General features: G+C 44.7%; 1 protein-coding gene across 1 annotated transcript in view; it reads right to left on the bottom strand.

Annotated features, from left to right (window-relative positions):
- Positions 1–253: 253 nt before the first annotated feature.
- zfhx4 (zinc finger homeobox 4) overlaps positions 254–20,103 on the bottom strand; it is a gene marked incomplete at its 5' end in the record, with an annotated part of 42,240 nt that continues 22,390 nt past the window's right edge. The window contains 5 exons of the mRNA XM_071531021.1: positions 254–4,596; positions 5,131–10,524; positions 11,251–11,371; positions 11,968–12,168; positions 13,534–13,667. Of these exons, the coding sequence (XP_071387122.1) occupies positions 3,026–4,596; positions 5,131–10,524; positions 11,251–11,371; positions 11,968–12,168; positions 13,534–13,667 (7,421 nt within the window). The remainder of the gene's footprint in view (positions 4,597–5,130; positions 10,525–11,250; positions 11,372–11,967; positions 12,169–13,533; positions 13,668–20,103) is intronic.

The following is a 20,103-nucleotide window of genomic DNA, read 5'->3' as shown; positions in this document are numbered from 1 at the left end:
TGGGGAAAAATGTTGAGGATAGCATTAAAAATGATTGACAACCATGTGTGATTATATTTCTGGGTATTGTTCATGATTCGAATGCAAACTGCTGTAAGTGTGATGTTTGTGTGAAAGATGAGATAATGAAGCCTCATGACAATGTTGATTATGACATGAAACAATAAAAAGGAAATAAAGGATATTTGATGAAACCAAACTGGTTTGCAGATACAGTTTTTAATGTATCACAACAATGAGCAACAAACATACTTGATGAACTATTTCCAGAAGTTGTTCAAATACCATCTACAATAAACGTCATTTCAACTATGACAACAGGTCTGTGACAAAATAAAAAAAAGGTTTCAAAACCATGTTATTACCGTGATACGGTACAGTTGAGACCTCAAACAGTACAGTAACAAAAACTAATGCGACTACTCTCTATATATAAAACATCAATAACATTTTTGGTTTAGTTTATTTAAAGTTTTAGCCATAGGGGCTTCTTCTTATTAAAACCTCAGGGTGCATTTCCTATGTAACCCAGATGTTGAAGAGTACATATTGTGTAGGATATGATTGCGCCGTGAAAATCCCTTTGACATCCAGAAGAACAATTCCAATTTCAACCTTTTGAAGGCTGTCCCCATAAACATGACACAATCCATCCATTTTTTTTTTAAAAAGTTCTTTTTTTTCTTTTTGGCTGCTGTGCAGTTGCAATAACTATGTACAGTTATATTGTTGGACCATCCTTTTTGTTGGTTTGTTAGCTTTTACCAGTCCTTGGTGTGGGAAGCGTCCTGTCTGATGCTAGCATCTTAGCACATGATGCTAGCTGACAGTTCAGTCTTTCAATGCTGAGCCACAGAGTGGGGAAAGGCAAAAAGCCAGAGTTGTGAAAGCCTTTGGAATCAGGACAGTCGCTCATGTTTGTACAATGGCAGAATTGCACCTTGGGAGGCCAGGATGTCTCTTATGAAACACAATCGAAAAGTGTCTTCAGGATTAAAGTAAATGTTAAAATACTAAAAATCCAAATAAGGACATTTAAAAAGCTCACGCAGAGAATTAAAAACTGACATTTTGCTTTAAAACTTTGAACAAATAAAGAAAAGAAAAAAGAAAACACCTGTACAATAATAAAACATAAGAGGAAATGTTACTTGATTTCATCGTTTGAAACAATAACTAAGCATGATTTGATTTAACCTGTCAAACAGTTGCATTACATGCTACTTGCTCATCTCAGAATAGGAAATACCAAAAGCAATACATTTTTGCATTTCTTCATATTAATAAATTTGTACCATGCACAGCCAACTACGAATATGTACAACAGCTTAGCTTTCTTTGTTCACAAGCCTTTTTCTTTCATACAAATAGCCTTCTGTTACTTTGGAATGAATCACATTGGTTTCAATTACCAAACTAGAAAGTGATTCGTAAAAAATTGAACACCCTTTGACAGCTTTCACATTCTTAGTTCCACAGCAAAATAACAAAATAAAATAACATAAAATAAAAAATAGCAAAGCAAAGCAATTCATGGATCAGTATTTTGTCTGGTAGAAAGTTGAGAGAATTTATGGCAAGCAAAATAACATTACACAGTAGCAGCAAAACGTTGTAAGGTAATACTTTGCAATGTTGAAATCACTAAATGTGGAAAAATTAAATGTTTACTTTTAATGGTAGATCAACAGAAGTGCCCAGAGAATTGATGGGAGGACGTCAACCTATGCACTAAATGGCAGTGTATAGGTGTAACACTGTTATCAGTCCTACAAGCACATGAAAATGTTTCAATATACAAAACAAATGCTGTTGTCCCCCTTTTAAAGCAGCATATTTGCAAACTTTTAGCAAATATTCATACCTTTTTTTTTTAACATTGTGACCAACTTGTACCTTAACAGTTTCAAGTATACAGTACTACTTTCATGGATGCACCAATTGTTAAATAGGTCTATAGATTGTTAGGCATCAATCCTGTAACAAATATGGACCAATATGCTGCTGCAATAGACACAAATAATAATTAAAACAAAACACATACATACATACATACATACATACAAACAGAAAAAATCTATTAAATTAACAAATGGCCTACTCAAATAATAATAAAAAGACAAATAAAAACAAAATAAGTGCACTATAGTCCAGACACAAGCAGGTACCGTAACAGTACAGCAATTCACAAATGAAAAATGTTATATTCACATAATCCTCAAGAGTCTATCAAAACTAGAGTTATTACCTCTTCAGAAAAGGGTGTGAGCAGAGGTAAAAGTGAGAAGGTAAGAGTTGGCACAGATTAGTATATTCTACAAGAAAAAAAGGGGGGGGGTGGGAAATAGATACAGCTTGTTGTAATACAAACTGGCAAACACAGGGGCATCATACACATTTACTTCACCATTCTAAATTCCCTCAGTGGCAAAACCATACTGTCTTTGTAGGGCAAAACTAAAAGGATATGCACATCGTCCATTGTAACAGTAATATTGTCTCTTGGTACTCTATACACATCAAGGAAATGCGTCCGATAAAGCTTGACATGTTTTGGTTATAAGCCAAGTGTACCCAGGCTTGTTGCTGCTTTAACAAATGAGAAATGTTATGTTCTGACCTGAGAATTTAAAGCTACTGAATTACACCTATCTAAACTAAGAGAGATTCTCTTTGAGGGTTCTGGATCGTCATCCCATACAGTACATGCTAGCATTTGGAAAACAATCCAGCTGAGGTGCAATTTGCTATCGTGAGAGTTTTTGGCTTGAAACAAGCCCCCCAAGGGAGCCTGTGGGATTTTTTCCTACTCCATGTTTTTGTATACAATATAAGCTCAGTCAAGCATCTGCAACAGTTCTGTCCATAACAAAAATCAATCAATATCTTGCCAGCATATCAATATGGGAAAAACAATCCTGAGTCAATCATTTGGTACTGTAATTTTTTGGGTTAAGAGAAACTTTGGAACTGCAGTTTAAAAAGTCTTATTTTTTTCTTTAAGCAAGGGATCCTTTTTTCACTCCTACACACTGAACATATCCATTCTGATACTACTGAAGCTCGCGTCTAGGCCAGAGGCCGGCTTAGCCTTGACTTCCAACGCGTTATCTAAGTCATCCAGCTTCTGGCTTAGCTCATTGTCAGACTCATCTGAACAACTCTCGGTGGGTAGTGAGGTTGGAACCCCTGAGGTGCTGCAGGAAGTTGAGGTAACCGTTGAAGGTGAGGAGAGGGGGGGGGGAGGAGAGGCAGACGGGGAGGAGGAGGAAGCAGCTTTCCGGGCTGTGGTGGCCTGGAACAGGACATTTGGCCAGGACTTCATGGACAAGCGAGAGAGATGAGGAAAGGTGTTATTAGAAGAAGCTGCAGACTGCGAGGTAGATGTGGTGTTAGGAGTAGGGGAGCAGACAGAGTGAGGTAATAATCTAGTATGCTCTTTGGCATTTCTCATTGCTTGTTTGATTGTTTTCTCTTTGTGCAAGCTCGACTGAAGGTGTTGGCCAAGTGCTTCGTTCCCGTTAACAACCACATTGCAGGCGACACAAGTGTATTTGCTCACTGCCTTTCGAAGCACTGTCTCTTGCGGGTCAGTAAAAGGATGTCCGAAGTAACAGAAGGACTTCTGATGACGCACCACTGAATCTTCGTCAGCAAAAATCATCTGGCACTTCCTGCATATAAACTCATGCTTGACGGACGGTACGATAAAAGCATCTGGAAAATCCGTGGTACTTTTGGTATCTGTTTTCGGTTCTTCTTTTGTGCTTTCTGTTGAAGAGCCTTTGTTGGTGTCATCCTTAGCTTCCATAGCTTCTTTTGGTTTGAAGGAGGTGGTGGTGCTCTGCACGCTCTGGGGTGTCTTCACAGGAGTTGGTTTCTGCTGCTGCTGTTGTTGTTGTTTCTGTTGTTGCTCAAGCTGTTTCTGCTGCTGTTGTTGTTGCTTCTGCAGTGAATCCTGGAGGGACTGCTGGTACTGCTGATACTGCTGTAGGAGAGCGGAGGGGGAGAGCCCGGCGGCCATGGCAGCTTGTGGGACTGCTGCTGGGCCATAAGGAAACAGGTTCTCCATGCCACACAGAGGTGGGAAGTAGCCCCCTGTTTGGACCCCTCTGGGCAGCTGGGGAGAGAAGCAGTTGGGAAACCCAGGAAGGAAATAGGGCAGGAACTGCCCCCCCAAGAAGGAGCTGGGGTCACTGGCGGCAAGAGCATTCTGAAGTGCCTGCAGCTGGGCAGCATCCAGTTGAGTCTCACTTCCTGGTTTCCCTGGAGCTGGACATGGTTTCTCCCTCTTCTTGGCCATGCTGGGGGTTTCGGGGCGTGAGCCGCTCTCGTTTTCACGTTCCTTGACCTTCATCTGAGGTGGCTTGTCCCCCGGTTTCTTGCTGCTGTCTCTCTCTGAGTCTTTACCTTGCTGCTCTGTATGATTAACTGCTGCCAAAGGTGTGGAGGGAACAGGAGGAGGAGGAGGAGGAGGTGGAGGAGGAGGAGGAGTCTGCAGAAGAGTCTTGGTTGGGGTAGTGCTGAGAGACATGGCAGGAGAGGGGGTGGCTGGTGTAGGGAACCCAAGCATGCCAGCACCGGGAGACGCTAAAGCTGAAATACAGTGGTATATAAATATGGAAATATTCAATATTTAAATATTCAAACCCAAATCACTATGGAAATTTGTTTGTATGACAAGATGAAGATGTTTCATTTGTCACTGGGTGACTCTTTATCTCTGTTGTTTAGATTTTGTTATGGATCAAAACTGTCACATGCGCTTCATGATAATTTCATTATGCCAATATGAGAATATAAATATACCAAACCTACAATTAGGGGAAAAACAAACAATACAAACGAAACCAATGATATAGATACATTTTAAATCTCTGAATTATCATTTAGCAGTCCAACTTTGATGATGAATTGAGATTATGCATGCACTAAAACTGTCAGCAAACAATCTTGCCATTTTTTAATTTAAATAGTTTTAAAAAATAGGACTTTTCTCACAAACACCATTGTGATATAGAATAAACAGTAGTAGAGTGGAATAAAATAGTCTTTTTGTGCATGTTAAAGCTCAGTTCATAAAGCTACTACTCTATTTGACTATTTTCACTCTTCGTCATACTAACTCACCAGGTGTGTTGGGTGGGAAAACAGGAAGTGACGATGGCCCATTGACCCCAGGAAGCAGGACTGGCGGAAGGCCAGATATCCCTGGATAGCCTGAGGGCAGGCTGAGGCCATGAAGTGCATTGCTGTTGTCCACTGCAGTCTGTTGCTGCTGGCCAGGCAGGCTGAGTCCTTCACCAGCTTTCTTCATGCGGTCCAACTCTTGCTGGGCCATCAGCTGACGGACAGTGGTCGGTGCTAGGTAGTCCTTTTCTCTGTCCACCTGGTTTCCCAGGGTTTCTTGCACTTTGGCGATGTGCTGTTTGGAAAAGATGTGGTCTCGGACGGACATCCGGGCGGTGTACTTTACACCACACAAAGTACACTCAGGCCTGGGTCCCTCCGGCGAACCTTGACTTATCATGAATGGCTTTCCAATATTAATCTTGAATTTCTTTTCTTTAGCGCGGGCATTCTGGAACCACACCTGAACCACACGCTTGGGGAGTCCAATCTCATTGCCCAGCATCTCACACTCTTGCATTGTTGGGGTGCGGTAGTCACTGAAACAGGCTTTGAGGACTTTGAGTTGCAGGTTACTCATCTGGGTCCTGAAGCGTTTGTGGCCTGGCCTATCCCCAGAACTGCTGCCTTTCCCCGACTTGAAGGGTTTTCCCCCTCCAAAGGGACTAGGGGAACTGGGATCAGCTAGGCTTGACGATTCACTCCTGTCATTATTATCATCTAGATCATCATCTCTGAAGCTGTAGTAAGAGTCACAGTCTTTTCCAGAGAAGCTGAGGGAGGGGCTCACCATGCTGAATTGGAACCTGTCATCGCCCCCATCGGAATTTGGTGCCAGGGTACCCTTGTTGTCACTCAGCTTGTCCCCTCCGTTAGCTGTGAGGCTTTCAACCTCATTGTTGTTGCCCTCATCTCCAGTTGTAGCATCGCTTATGGCTGTATTGATGGATGATGTCTCATCAAAGTCCATCTTGCTGAGGTCGTAAGATGAGGCCTCTGCAGAATTCATATTAGGCCCATCAATTTCATCACAGTTTTCTGCTTTTAAGGATGAAGGGCTCAAGAAGTTTTTTAACGGTGCCTCAGATGGTTTGACTGGAGTTGAGGATGCAGTAGGCAGCTCGTACTCATTCGGCTCAGTCTTAGTAGGCAGCTGTGGGTACTCAAAGAAATTGTATTTATTTGGGCTTTCACCTCTTTCATTGTCTTGATTCATCATTGGGCTTGGTGGCAAGCTGAAGCCTGCCTGTTTAGCCTCATGCCAGTGTCTAGACCGTATGTGGCTATCGAGAGCTGATTTAGCCTTGAATAGTGCTCTACAAAAGGGACATTTCTTGTGGGACTGGGAGGGCCCTATAGCTCTGAACTGCCCCTTTCTCTCTCTTGCACGAGTGTTCTGGAACCACACTTGCACAACTCTCTTTTTCAGGCCAACCTCTCGTGCAATGTGGTCCAGCATCTTTCGTGTCGGGTTAGAGTCAAGTAGGTATTTGTCATAGAGGACCTCCAGCTGTTCTGGTGTGATGGTGGTTCTCAAGCGTTTATCTCTGTGCTGCTCTTCACTACTGTTTCCGCCATCTTTATCAGTAGCGCCTTCCTCCTTGTCATCTAGTTTTCTCTTCATTGCCCCAGAGCCTGGGGCAGAGGCCAGACCAGAGCTGCTCTGAGAGGGCATTTGGGAGAGCCCTCCAGATAGCAGTTGGCTAGCCATGAGGGGGTTGTTGGGGTCAAATATCATATAGGGCATATCGAGGGGCCTTTCCAGGAACTGGGAGTGAAGGAACTGGTTTTGAGCAGCCAGGAAATGCATGTGCTGGTGCTCCTGCCACAACTCCACAGTGGGGAAGGCAATCTTACACTGATCACATTGGTACTGGAGCATCTGGTGGGAGAGGCTGTTTGTCAGTGAAGAAAGGGCCAGTGAGAGGGGGCTTGAGGGCACTGCAGCTGACTGTGGCTGAGAATGGGGTCTTGACATCTGGTGCTGGGGAGGTTTCTGAGGTGGTGGCTGAGGTGTGGAAGCCTTAGATGGTCTGGGGTCTGGCAGTGACTTGATCACTGGTGACGGAGCAGTCTCAGTCTGTTTAGGTTTAGTTTCAGGGGGTATCTCCGGCTTGGGGGAGGTTTTCCCCATGCTGGGACGAGGAGAGGGCATCAGAGGGGAGCTTGAGCCAGAGTTGCTGGCAGTTCCTTGGGGTTGCTTGGGTGGCTCTGGGGTTGCTTGGATAATCCTAACTGGACCTTGCTCTCCAGAATCTATATACTCTTCAGACTGGTTGTCTTCATTCCCCTCCTCATCCTCATCCTTGTAACACTGCTTCTTCTGGTGAGTGATAAGGTCGAAGATACGTGGGAACACAATGTTGCACTTTTTACACTGGTACTGCATGTTGCTGGTTCTGATGTATCGCTCATTGGTCAGCTCTTTTTTCTCATTGTCTTTAGAGTCTGCCTGGTTCTCATAGCTCTTGCGAGCTTTCTGGCGGGCATTTTGGAACCACACCACAATGACCCGGGTTGGGAGGTTGAGCACGGTGGAGAGCTGCTCAATCTCATCATCCTTTGGGTAGGCGTTCGTGTCAAAGAAATCTTGAAGTACCCTCAGCTGGTAATCAGTGAATCTGGTCCTGGAGGACCTCTTGTTCATGCTCGAGTCAGTTCTGTAGTATTCCAGGGCATTGACCTGGGGCTCCATTCGAATATCTTCCAATGTAGTAATGGGAGGGATACTGAAATTGTAGGGAGAGTCTTTGCTTCGCTGCCTCTCTTTGAAGAGGGTGTTACGGAACCAGTGCTTAATAACTTTCTGGGGGAGGCCAGACTTCTCTGACATCTCCTGAATTTGCTCTTCATTGGGGGAGTTGTTTATGTCAAAGTGGGCCCGAAGGATCTTCAGCTGGTCATCAGTGATACGGGTGCGTGGCCGCTTGAACTGGGACTGGCGGAGGAAGTTTGGATCAAGCCCCAGCTGCTGCTGACAGAGCTGTGTGAGGTCTGTGGACAGAGAGTCCATAGTGGGCAGCTGGAGGGCCAGCTGAGGGGGCAGGCCTGGGTGCTGGACAGACTGCATCATTAGTGGTGGGAAGAGGGGCAGATCCAGAGGGACAGGGAGCTGCACTTGTGGAGGTGCAGGAGGGGCAGAAGGGGGTGGAGGAGGGGGTGGTGGCTGGGGTGGTGGTGCCTGGTGAGGAGGTTGGTGAGAGGTCTGGTGGGGAACAGGAACAGGTGAAGGGGCTGGGGTTTGGGACTTGGACATAGATGTAGAAGGAGGCTGAGGAGCTGTCACTGGGGCAGGAGCAGGAGGTGGAGGAGGAGGAGGTGGTGGTGGTGGTGGTGGTGGGGTCTCAGGTGAAGCAGGGTTTATGGGATAGAGCTTGTCATAGGCCTCTCTGTACTGCTGGGCAAACTTCTCAAGCTCCACATAAGGGAAAAACTGGCTGTGCACGTGCTCCTGGTGGCTTTTGAGAATGAGCATATTGGAGAAGAGCTTTCCGCACATCCCACATTCAAGCTTATCAGTGGTCATTTCCACTTGCTCAGTCCCATCTTTGTTCTTCTTCTGGTTTTTCTGTCTGTTTTCATTGTACTGGATGACCAGCTCAAATCCAAAGTTCTCTAGTAGAGCTTTGGCTGCATTGCCTCTGGCTCCTGACACAATACGTGGAGGGGGAATCAATGGCTCCGAAAACTTGGACTTTTTAGGGTCTTTGTTGTCTTTTCCTCCATCACTTAATCCATCACCTCCATTCTCCATCTTTGCTCTTTCTTGTTTCTCCAGGTGGTCCTCTACCTCTCTGGACATGTGGATCTCAGAGACTGACACAGTGCTGGGCTCCATTTTGGGTTTGTGGCTCTGCAGCTGCTGGTTTTTCTGTTGCTGAAGCTGTGTCTGGGAGGCTTGCTGCTGCTGCTGCTGTTGTTGCTGTTGAGCCTGTTGCTGAGCCTGAGCCTGCTGCAGCTGGTGCTGCTGTTGCATCTGCTGCTTCAGGTCCTCCAGGAAAGAGCCGGTGAGACCAGGCATTCCAAAAGCTGCTGCTGAGTGTAGAGCCAGCTCTGGGCTAAGGTTGAACTCTGCCCCTGGGATGTAAAAGGGGAAGAGGAACTGGGGCTGTTGGAATTGCAACAGTGCCTCTGGGGTCATAGGGAAATGGGGGAAGAAAGCTGGGTTGAGGAACTGAGGCTGGAAGAAGGCAGCCTGCTGCTGGAGCTCATGCTGAAGCTGCAATTGCAGTTGGGCTGGGGACTGTGCTGGCTGGTGGCTGCTTGCCTGTGCCGAAGCATGGTCAGTAGTCGTGCTTTGTTTTGTGTTGTTGCTGCTGTTAGCTTCTTTGGCTTCCACAGTGTTTTCTTTGTTAGCAGAGGGTGTTCCACTTCTAGCAGTGTCTGAGTTGTTGCTGTTCCCTTGTGTGCATGGGGCTGGGCTTTTTGCTGGCACTGGACCAGTGGTCCCGGTGATGCTGCTACTGCTGCTCATTTCAGTTTTGGCTGTTCTGGCTTTGGTCTGGTGGAGCACGGACCTCATGTGAATCTCAAGTGTTGAGCTTTGGCTGTAGGCAACGTTGCAAATATTGCATTTGAATGGTTTGTTGTCAATGCTGTTGCCTGTCTCTTGGGGAACTGGGCTTGAGGCCTCTTGGAGGACCTTCTTCAACTTGTGCAGGTGGGAGACAGAGTTATAGTGGACTAGGAGGATGTTCTTTTGGGTAAAGGACTCCTTGCACACCGTGCACTTATAAGGCCGGGAAGGGTCCAAAAATTTCTCCATGGTGAAGTTGGGCCCTTTTCTGAAGGGTAGGGTCCGTTTTGGTTCTGCCATGTCATCCAGTAGAGAGCTGCTGTCACTTCCTGTAGGACTAGGCTTCTCTTCCTGGTCCATCTCGTCATCTTTGTCCAAGTCATGTTCGAAGGCCTGAGCTTCCTCCAAGGCCCTGACCTCACTCTCAGTGATATCACCATTCAGTGGCAGACTGCCTATCAGTTGCTGCACCTCAGCCTCACTAAGTTCAGGGTGTCCATTTTCCAAGTGCTTCCTGAGGGCCAGGAATGTCCTGAAGCTGCGCTGGCAAAGGCTGCACATTGTAGCTGCTCTGATGGCATGGTACTGGGAATGTATCTGAAGCTTCTGCATGGTCTTGAAGGCCAGGCTGCAATGGTTGCAGCGATATTTGTAGACATGCCGATCAGAGACTGAGAGCTGCTGTTGTTGCTGCTGGAGCCTTTGGAGCTCACTCAGATGGTCCTGCAGGGCATCAGGGGACTTGCTGTCATGTCCAAGCCCACTGGCCCTCTTCCAGTCTGGGGCCTCTGAGGCCTCCTTAGGGGGCTTGAGTTCCTCACCATGGAGGTCCAATTCGTTCTTGTCTTGACTGTTCAGCTCATCCTTTGAGACATTTCCTAAAAGAAGATAATAGAGAATACATTTTATTCTGTTAAGTCAACAGAAGTCATGAGTATAGGTAGAACAAAAGCATTTTCTGTGCTTGAAATTACTAAATTGTGTCTGTGTTGAGTGTAGTTTTGAACATAAAAGTAGTTCACATCCCAGATAGCAAATCTGATAGAGTAATTAACTTCTATATCTTATTAAGACCTTATCAAGAACACTCTAAAGGTACTTTTAGTGTAGAATATCAAAATGCTGGAGCATTTCCAAGTGGTAATTTTTAAGATGGTCAAATTCCAGACTGGGCTTTCTAATTCTGAGAGTGATGATTCCCAATGGTTCAACCAGACACTGCAAAAATAGCCTCCTTTTTATTAAAAAAAGGGAGTCCATTACAACTGCATTGTGCAAGCAATAGTCTTGGTTAATATAAGAAGGGTTTTATTCGCAAACGCTATATATCCATTTTGGACTCCTTACTTCAATACTAACCCATAATGTGCTTAACTGGGGGTCTTTTTTAATTGGTAGATATCTCATTTTGGAATGAAACTCTTCATATATTTGTTTTAAATTGTAATTATTTACAATGGTTATTTTTTTATATAAATGACAAATGAAGTTGAAAAAAAAAAATGAAAATGAAAATTAATTATAGTTTGTTTCTTAGACTCTTAGTTGGACAACAGACAAATTAATAAGAGTGGCAAAGCTTTTAAATAATGTATTTTGCTTACCTTGAGACTTTCCAGACCCATCGGAAAGAGAGGAAGAGGAATCCATTAAAGATAGGGCTTTGTCTTGTCCAGGTGTGGGATGCATTATATTATTTGGCGTCACTGTGTCGGGTCCGACAACCTATCAAGGACAAAGACATTTCTCAATTATCATATATATGTTTAAAATTAATAACATAATGTTCGAGGAGTCCACCTCTAATATTCAAAACATATTGAGGAAGTATGTTTCAACTCGCCTTTCGCCTATAAAAACAAGCTCATTTTGAAGAACGGAATTTGCTCCTCTCAGAGGACGACAACTGTCAAGTTTATGACGGTATCTCGAGGGAGTGGGATAAATGCATGGGAAATGTTTTATGGGACTGCTCAGTGTCAGCCCTTGCCCTAAGCTAGACAGGAGACCAGAGGGAGGACTGGACAGTCTTGACAAAATGACTTCCATTTTTCATTTCAACATTCATGACTAATAAAAAAGAAGAAAGAAAAAACTATTTTATAAAGTCTGAAAAAAAAACCGTAAGTATTAAGTATTTTAAGTGATACAAATAGGTTTGTAAGTAATAAGTAATGTGAATGTACACTACGGTGTGAGATTCTAAGATTGAAATATAAATTAATGCTCAACACTGCTAAATTGATCAAGTTTTCTCTTCTTTACATACTTTTTTATACACACTTTTTTAAATAAATTTTTTTTCAGATGCTTCCACTTACAGTCAGGATCAGTTTTTCCACGCAGTCAGGAGCCACACTGTGTAGGTGGGTGAGATGCAGCTGCAGGTGAATCTTGTTGCTCAGGACATCCTGGCACAGTGGGCAGCGGATCACTGGCTGCATGGAATGCTGTGACATCACATGGAGCTGCATGCGGTTGGCGTCTTTACTGCTGTAGTTGCAGTATGGACACTGCTGGACCTGAAAACACAAGATGATGTGATAAATGGGTAGTCGGCAGAAGACAAATAATAAAAAAAGATGTGAAAGAGAAAGGACATACTGTGCAGTGTACAGATTCAACCAAGATGAGGAATGCATTTTTCATACAAGATGTACTATATTGTGGTTATCAACTACTGAGCCATTAGCATAGCTGGCTGTCCACCATCCATCTGATTTAAGAAAAAGGCAGCCATCACTTTTTAATCATTAAACAAACAAGGCCTGGATTAAGGCACATGAGAATCATATGTCTCCTGCATTTAGGGCTAAAAACACAACACATCTGCAAAATTGAACATCATTTTTCCTGGGCTTTTTATAGGACCCACTCTTCACTGCCCACTCACCTCATCCCTCCACATTCACCTCCACCCACCCACCCCACTCCCCACCTTAACACACAAAATGTAGATCAACCCTGTTTCATGTAATTCACTTAAGTCCCTCAACTCATGCAATTTTATTAGCAGAAAACATGATTGGCCGGAATTTCTAATCAGGAGATTACAGATGACAAAGGTGTGTACTCTCCGGGGCTACGCCTTGCCCTCATTACAGGGAGTACTCTGAACATAGCCGCCTCCCCACCACCTGTCTTAATAGAATCCATTTCTGAAATGACTAAGTCCTCCCTCCTTGCAGGGCCCAGAACCAGACGAGCTAATACTTCATAATCTAATTTAAAAACACATATAATTTAAAGAGATGCAAAAAGGGGGGCACAGGCAGGGAGGGAGGCCTAAGGCTCGTGCAGGTATTCCACTTAAGAACACAAAGACTAGCCCGCCGTGCTTGATGCTAAAGAGCTCTGTCAGGGAGGGAATGGAGGGCTGCTGTTTAACCCTTTGGTAGAAAGCTGGCGCCAGCAAATGCTAAATGCTTAGCTTAGCATTTCTGCTTCTTGCCGTTGATAACCCTCTTCCCCATTAGCTCATCCCACAGTGACAGTGAAGGTTAGGCTTCATTAGTGCTTAGGAGAGAGAAACTGCCTCGTTAGCCATTAGCTTTGTGACTTTAAAACTTTAGCTAAATTCCAAACTGTGCTTGGAATATCTATTTCCACAGGTCCATCCTAGATAGATGCACGCACAGCCCCATACACATGCATCCTTTTGTTCTGAAAGGTCAGGACAGTGAGAGAGGTCCAGGGTCACCCCCAGAGCAGTTTGGGGTTCTGTGCCTTGCTCAAGGGCATTACGGTGGTGATGGTGGGTAGCGTAGATGCAATACCAGCCACCCTTAAGTTTTCAGCTTTTCAGCTAGAACACACTCTTCTTTCAGTGCTGGGGATCGAACCAGCATCCTTCATATTATTGGTCGGTTAGTTGCATGCGTCTTTACCTGCTCGTTGGCAGAGGTCTTCCCCTCAGCAGATTTGGGCCTTTTGGGTGGGCTGTCAATCTGTCGATCTGGCAGGTGGGAACGCTTGGCCATAGCAGTAGGTCCTGTCACCTCTTTGGGTATGGCGTTCACTCCTGGCAGAGAGGTGGGGAGAGAGAGAGTGTAAAGCATTAACATTTGAATATGTCACTCTAGGTAATCATTATATACTTTTACAGTTTGTATGGCTGTGTGTTTGTTTAATATATGTTTAGATGTATTGGCAATGTATCTAATTTACATAGCTAAACATAAAATTAATCATCATATATAATACGTAACGTAAGCCTTTGGTTGACAAAATGGTAACAGATTTACAGCCAGCCAATAGCCCTCTATTGTTTAGAGATATGAAATGATGAATTTCAGATAATGGTTTCTTTTTTTAAATGGATATAAAGCCTTTAGGAATAGAACGCTTCATGTATTGGTAAAAAAAAAAAAGAATTGAAGGAGAGCAAGAGGAGAGCCATGACCCATTGTTATAGTATCCCATAGTTCATACATACTGTATGAGGAACACGAATATTCATGCTAAAAATATAAAATGGACATAATTAAGAGAGTGCATTGATTGAACCCTGTGACATTCTGTTGCTGTGTTACATAGACAAGTGCCACCATCTCAAACGGACCATTCACACACACACAGTAAGACTCAATAACCTAACCTATGGTAAACAAGTCTACCAAATTAATATTCAGTGGGACTTAGGTGATGATTTGAGAAATGATTTGACACCAAGACAACATAGGCATGGATAGAAGCATGGTCTGTATTATTCACATTCATATACACTGAGTTGTTTCTGCCCTGAGGACATGTGAAATGGAGAAAACTCAGGCAGGCTCATTATCACAGCAAGACATACATTAAATGTTATGGTAATATTATACACTTCATTAGTTCATATACATTTCCCCAGCCGCCTAAACAACTTCTCTGTCTGTACAGGATGCTAAATTTCCGTGCCTTGGTCACGGCTGGTGGTACAGTAGCAGAAACCATTTGTGTGTGTGTGTGTCTATTTGTATGTGTGCGCGTGACGTTAACAGCGGGGCTCAATGCGGAGAGATCAGCCTCTGGTTGTATTTAGTAAATGCTGCAGCCGCTGATAAATCTTTCATTAGCCTCATCCTAAGATACAGGCCGCGCAGACCCGGCTATGCTCTGCCACTGCAATTTACCCACTCGGCACAACACAAAGACACAGCAACAGCAGCTCTCCCTCCCTCTCCCTCGCTCTCTCCCTCCCTCTCTCCCTCAGCCATCGCACCCCCTCCCTCCCTCTCTTGCCCCCCCTCCCTCGTCTGGTCACTCAAGGCAATATGTGAGCCTCACTCTTGCGAATCAACGCTTCACGCTAGATGCACAAATGGAAAAAAAGGGAAATCAAAGCACTGATACATGGAGAGGGGGGTGAAAAAAAAAACATTTTGTATTTCATATTATTCTGTGGCTCGTGTTTGTACTGGGCGCATATCAATTCCTCCGGCCCGTTCATGCATTTTAATTCTGTTGCATTAAGTAGGCGTTCCACTTATTTTATTTGTAATCCCCTATATCTGCAGCCTGAAATATTGGCCTGTCAAGGAAAGTGACAGAGAGAGGGAGGGAAGAAAGGAAGAAAGAAAGAGAGGGGAGAAAAAAAAAACACAAGGGCACAATGTGAATTTCCAAGAACATCCGAGAATTGCTCTGCAGCTCAGAATAGCGAGGTAATCTCGTCTTCCACTGCCTGTGATGGCCCCTGCAGGGCTTGTGTGTGTGCATGTGCACACGCATCTGTGCGCGTGTGTCTGTGTGTGTGTTATGTATTTCATGACAGGCCTCTGATACGCCATTGGTCAGAGCGGCCCTGCCCTGGAAGCACCCGTCATATCACCTGACCTTTCCAAAGCCTCCGCCCCGCCTCCCGTATTTATTATGACCATTTCTAATTTCAACTTTCAATTTTTGCCTCCATCTTCCAGTCAATTTGCAACTAAATTACATCCTTGCGAAAGGAGACGAGGCGATTGTCGGACAAGAGGCTGCAAACACATTTACAATGCGACGAGGAAAGAACCCACACATCACCATTGATTACTGTCATATTGAATGTAAATGTATGTTTGTGCAGTGTGTGTGTGTGGGTGTGTGTGTGTGGAACATGAAGATCTGTCCTTCTGGTTTAGATTCGTCTTTGACCTAGTGCTTTCATCAACACTTATGACACTCAAGCGGAGAAAAACAGTCGGGTAACCTTGAATGTTGAGAGAGCAGTTCTCTCTATGGCCACTTAGGAGCTTTAAATGGCAATCCCAGTGAGTGAGTAATAGTTGTTTCGAGGCACAGAATTGCATTCAAAAATGTAGACAGTCTTCCAAGGATATCATCAACTGTAACACAAATAGATACAACGGCTACCACCAGCCAAACACTATCTGCAAATTTATGAGAGAAAACCAAAATGTTCGTCTGCCTGTAGTTTTCACCAACTTCATATTCTTTCCTTCAACATTGTGTGAATAGCTAGAAAAAAAAAGAGAGGAAAAAATGATAGAGAGCAGGGTTGAGAACACGACAGGCGCAAGAGACTCTCCTCTCATTCTCCTTTGTCTCTGAGTCTGCGCCTCGCACTTAATGACTCTGTCCTTTTTTTTCCCTCCTCCTCCTCCTCCTCCCTGTTCTTTCCCCTCCCCTCCCACCTTCCCTCCATCCCTCCATCCTTATGTGGGCTCCACCAGCTGCAGCCCAGTGAAGCGGAGGGGCAGAATAAACCTGACACCCCCCCTCACCCCACCCCCTCCACCAATGACAAATGTCTGCATGCAGCAGGACCTTGCTTGATTAGATAAATCAAAAGGTGATTTATGACACTCAACCCCTTTTGCATTGCAGGGGGAGAGAGCGGCACACTCGCCACCCATCTTTATTTGCAACTGTCAATGGTGTTTAGGGAGCCGCGTATACGCACACTTATGCACATGCAAGTACGCACTCAGATGGAGAGAGGTACAGAGCAATGGAGGGAGATGGCAGAGGAAGGTAGAGAGGAAGAGACAGCGAGAGACGAACAAGGGAAAAGACGAGAGAGAGAGAGGGAGAGAGAGAAAGAGAGAGAGCGGGACGGAGAAGCCCAGAGCTTTCCGAACACCTCAGGATATTTCTGCCCCGAATTGTTCCTCAAAAGGCAGGAAGAGCGACAATACCATCACAGCTAATGGTTTTCCCGTGGCCCTATTTTAGAATCTGCCCTTTCGTGTCTGAAAGGGTAAGACATTTTGTGCAAACCGAACCAAGCAAATGAGATTTTCACACAAACAAGCACATCATCGAATCCCTCTATCTCTCCAACTATGACTTTATATCGAATAAACCACATCATCAGGATCGAATCTTTGAGCAAGCGTTTGAAACAAAGCAATCAAATCCTACCTATCGCAATCATTTTTAATTTTTTTCCCCCTTACAAGCTGCAAAACAATTTGATTCCATTCCTGACATTTCATTTCAAGAAAATAAAAAAAGCCCACAAATATAGAGGAGAGAGTGGGGAAAACAAAAACTGTCAATTAAGAAGGAGCAGGCTGGGTGGCGGCAGCTTGGATTTAGTATTCAATTTAGCCGTCCTGAGCCCTGGCAGACTGGCTAAGGTTACGGAGCAGTAAATCTAGGAGGGGAGCTGGCCAGAGCGGGCCGGGGAGGGCCGGCCAGCGTGATTTACTGGCCTACTGCTCTGAGGTTACGCATTAGGCTGACCCCCGGTCACCTGATAACATTACAGCAACACACTCTGAACCCCAAACTCCCACGGAACCACTCAGCAGGCCCCGATCTAGCCTGAGGGAGGAAGGGAGTGAGGGAGACCAGGCATGAGTGAGATAGAGAGAGGCAGGGAGACATAGACAGAGAGAGAGAGAGAGAGAGAGAGAGAAGGGGAGGGAGAATGGCTGTTACAGCTGTCTGGTAGTTTTGTGTTTTTTTTATTTTAATTCTCAGCCTCTCCCATCTTCTGCTTGCGTTCTAATGAGAGATAAATATGAGCATGGCCTTGTCACGTTTGACAAATCGTCTGAGACGTTCAACAAGCCGTCATTACATAGGAAACAAGCACACACGCACAAAAGCATTGCTGCAGGCTTGTAATTAAATATGCTAATATCTTTAATATATTTTAATCTCATCTTGGAGAGACAGAAATCGAGCAGAGCCCTCATCTCAAATTGGGCAAATTTGCGAGATGCATGCATGCAAAAAAAAAAAAAAAGAACAAAAATATTCTGAATGTGAACAAGCTTATATGGAATATTTAACATCTGATCTTGTTTGCATGTGATTCCATTTTGTTTCCCTCTTATCTGCACAATTCAAAATTGTACACGAAATTAATACATAACATTTGGCTGTAGGAACAATGAGTAATTTCCTTGCTAATTTGAAGCAGGTAGAGATCTGTAATTTCCTTAGGCTGCCTGACAGGCTCATTTCCATGCCGGGGCCTTTGTTTAGTTGGTTATTTATAAGAAGTGGGCCCCTGAGCCATGGTGGCGACATGCGCCATCTACACACACAGCACAAAGCTATCTGGAAGTAATCCACATCGGGGACATTTGCATGGAAAATGTAACATGGATTATAATTAATCTAAAGTGACATGGGATTAAAAAAGACAATGTAAATGAAGCAAGGGAAAAAGCTCTCTCTGTCTCTCTCTGCTCCTCCCTGCCCTCCCCTCCCCTCCCTCCCTCTCTCTTTCCCTCTCTCTCTCTCTCTCTCTCTCTCTCCCTCTCTCTTTCTCTCTTTCTATCTATCTGCCCCTCTTTGTTTGAAGGATCTTGGTCTTGGAGATGAAGTGCGCAAACACACTGCTCACTTGGTCACAGTGTAATCCCTTCCCCGGAGATCTCCATGCGGGCACACACACACACACACACACACACACACACACATAGAGAGAGCGATCTGTATGTTTCAAGCTTGCCAGAGATTTGGGACTGGGGAAGGAGATGCTAAATCTCACTACTTTAAGCTGGGAAAAGAGCAAAAACAAGGGCCCGTCTGTGATGCTAACCCTAGCATAACAACACGCTGACACACCAGGCTCCCTTCTGCATCTGCTGCCATTTGACTCCCTGAAACCTCTTTTTTAATCCCAACCCCACACAATAAAAACACCCAAACCTACCGACAACATTACATTTGGCTTCCTAGCCAGCACTTGCAACTGACCCGAAGGTGATTCCTAGAACAAATTGCCCACATAAAAGAAAAAGAAGAAAAAAAAATTGCATACATTTCCACTTTATTTAAATGGGTTTCTGACATCTGATAAACTACACTCGGGGAACACACACACACACACACACACACACACACACACACACACACAAGCAGCAGACGGGGGTTTTGGGGTAGGAGGGAGGGTAAGACCTGGACTCTTCTCCGATTTGCTATTTTGCATGTGTGCGGCGGTGTTAAATGACGCCGGCGGTAATATGCGGCGGTAAATGCATGGATGGTGGTTCCCCGCTAGTCCGTCAGACAGGGCTGTCAGAGAGATAGAGCTGAAAGATAGATGACTAGCTAAACTAATAGGCCCCAGCCTCACTCAGCTCTCCTTCTGCCTCATTGAGCCTCACATTATGGAGCTAGGTATGGCATGCTAGGAAGGGGAGAGGTGGGGAGGGAGCTAGAGATGGATAGAGGGGGGGAGCAGGGAGGTGTGTGTGTGTGTGTGGGAGGGGGGGCAGAGAGAGTGGGATACGAGAGAGAGGTGGGTGAGGGAGGGAGAGGAAGAGAGACATTAGTAGAGAAAGAAAGAACCCCATGCAATGAGAGAGAGAGAGTAAGAGAGAGAAAGAGACCCCATGCAATATTCATCTCCAGCCATGGATTTCCATCTCATACATAAAAAGACCATATGAATTCTTATTTGGGTAAATCAAATCTAACAAAGCCGGGGCTATCCCGACCACAGTCTAGCTGCAGGGGCATTATGTGTTCCCTACCTCGCCCAAAATAGCAAAAACACCACGCCGCCTTGTACAGATTGTTGTCCCTCCCTAGCTTACACATCGCCATTCTTACCAACCCATGCAGATTTTTGGGGCGAATAAACAGTTTCTTCTGTTCCCCTTTTTCTGTCTTGTGCTCTATTTGTATCCGAGGTAATGCCTTGTGATAGGGTCAGAGATTGGCCAACAATTAAAGGATGGATTGAGCGGGGAAAAAAAAAAAAAAACAGGGGAGAAAGAAAAATGAAGGGAGGGTGCAGGAGGAAAAAAAAACTAATTTAAGGGTTGCAGGGATGCGGTGCAATATTAGAAAAACATATACACAGCCCCCCATCCCCCCCCCCCCCATCTAATCCTGCGCTTATGAAAAATTAATATGTCATCGGAGAGGGCACAAGAACGAGAAAAGATTAATGCAAGGCGCTTATAAATTACAAGCACGCAAACTGATTTGATTAAAAAATAATCTGGGGCCTGGACATTGCCTGGTAATATCCACAACCCCTCAACTTATCCCTCTCTCTTTCTCTC

This window comes from Centroberyx affinis, unplaced genomic scaffold (assembly GCF_046629955.1).
Source record: "Centroberyx affinis isolate AG114_WGS23_722 - 3 ecotype Tasmania unplaced genomic scaffold, CSIRO-AGI_Caff_v1 ptg002022l_1, whole genome shotgun sequence".
Lineage (NCBI taxonomy): Eukaryota > Metazoa > Chordata > Actinopteri > Beryciformes > Berycidae > Centroberyx > Centroberyx affinis.
This window is presented reverse-complemented; position numbering and strand designations above follow the sequence as displayed.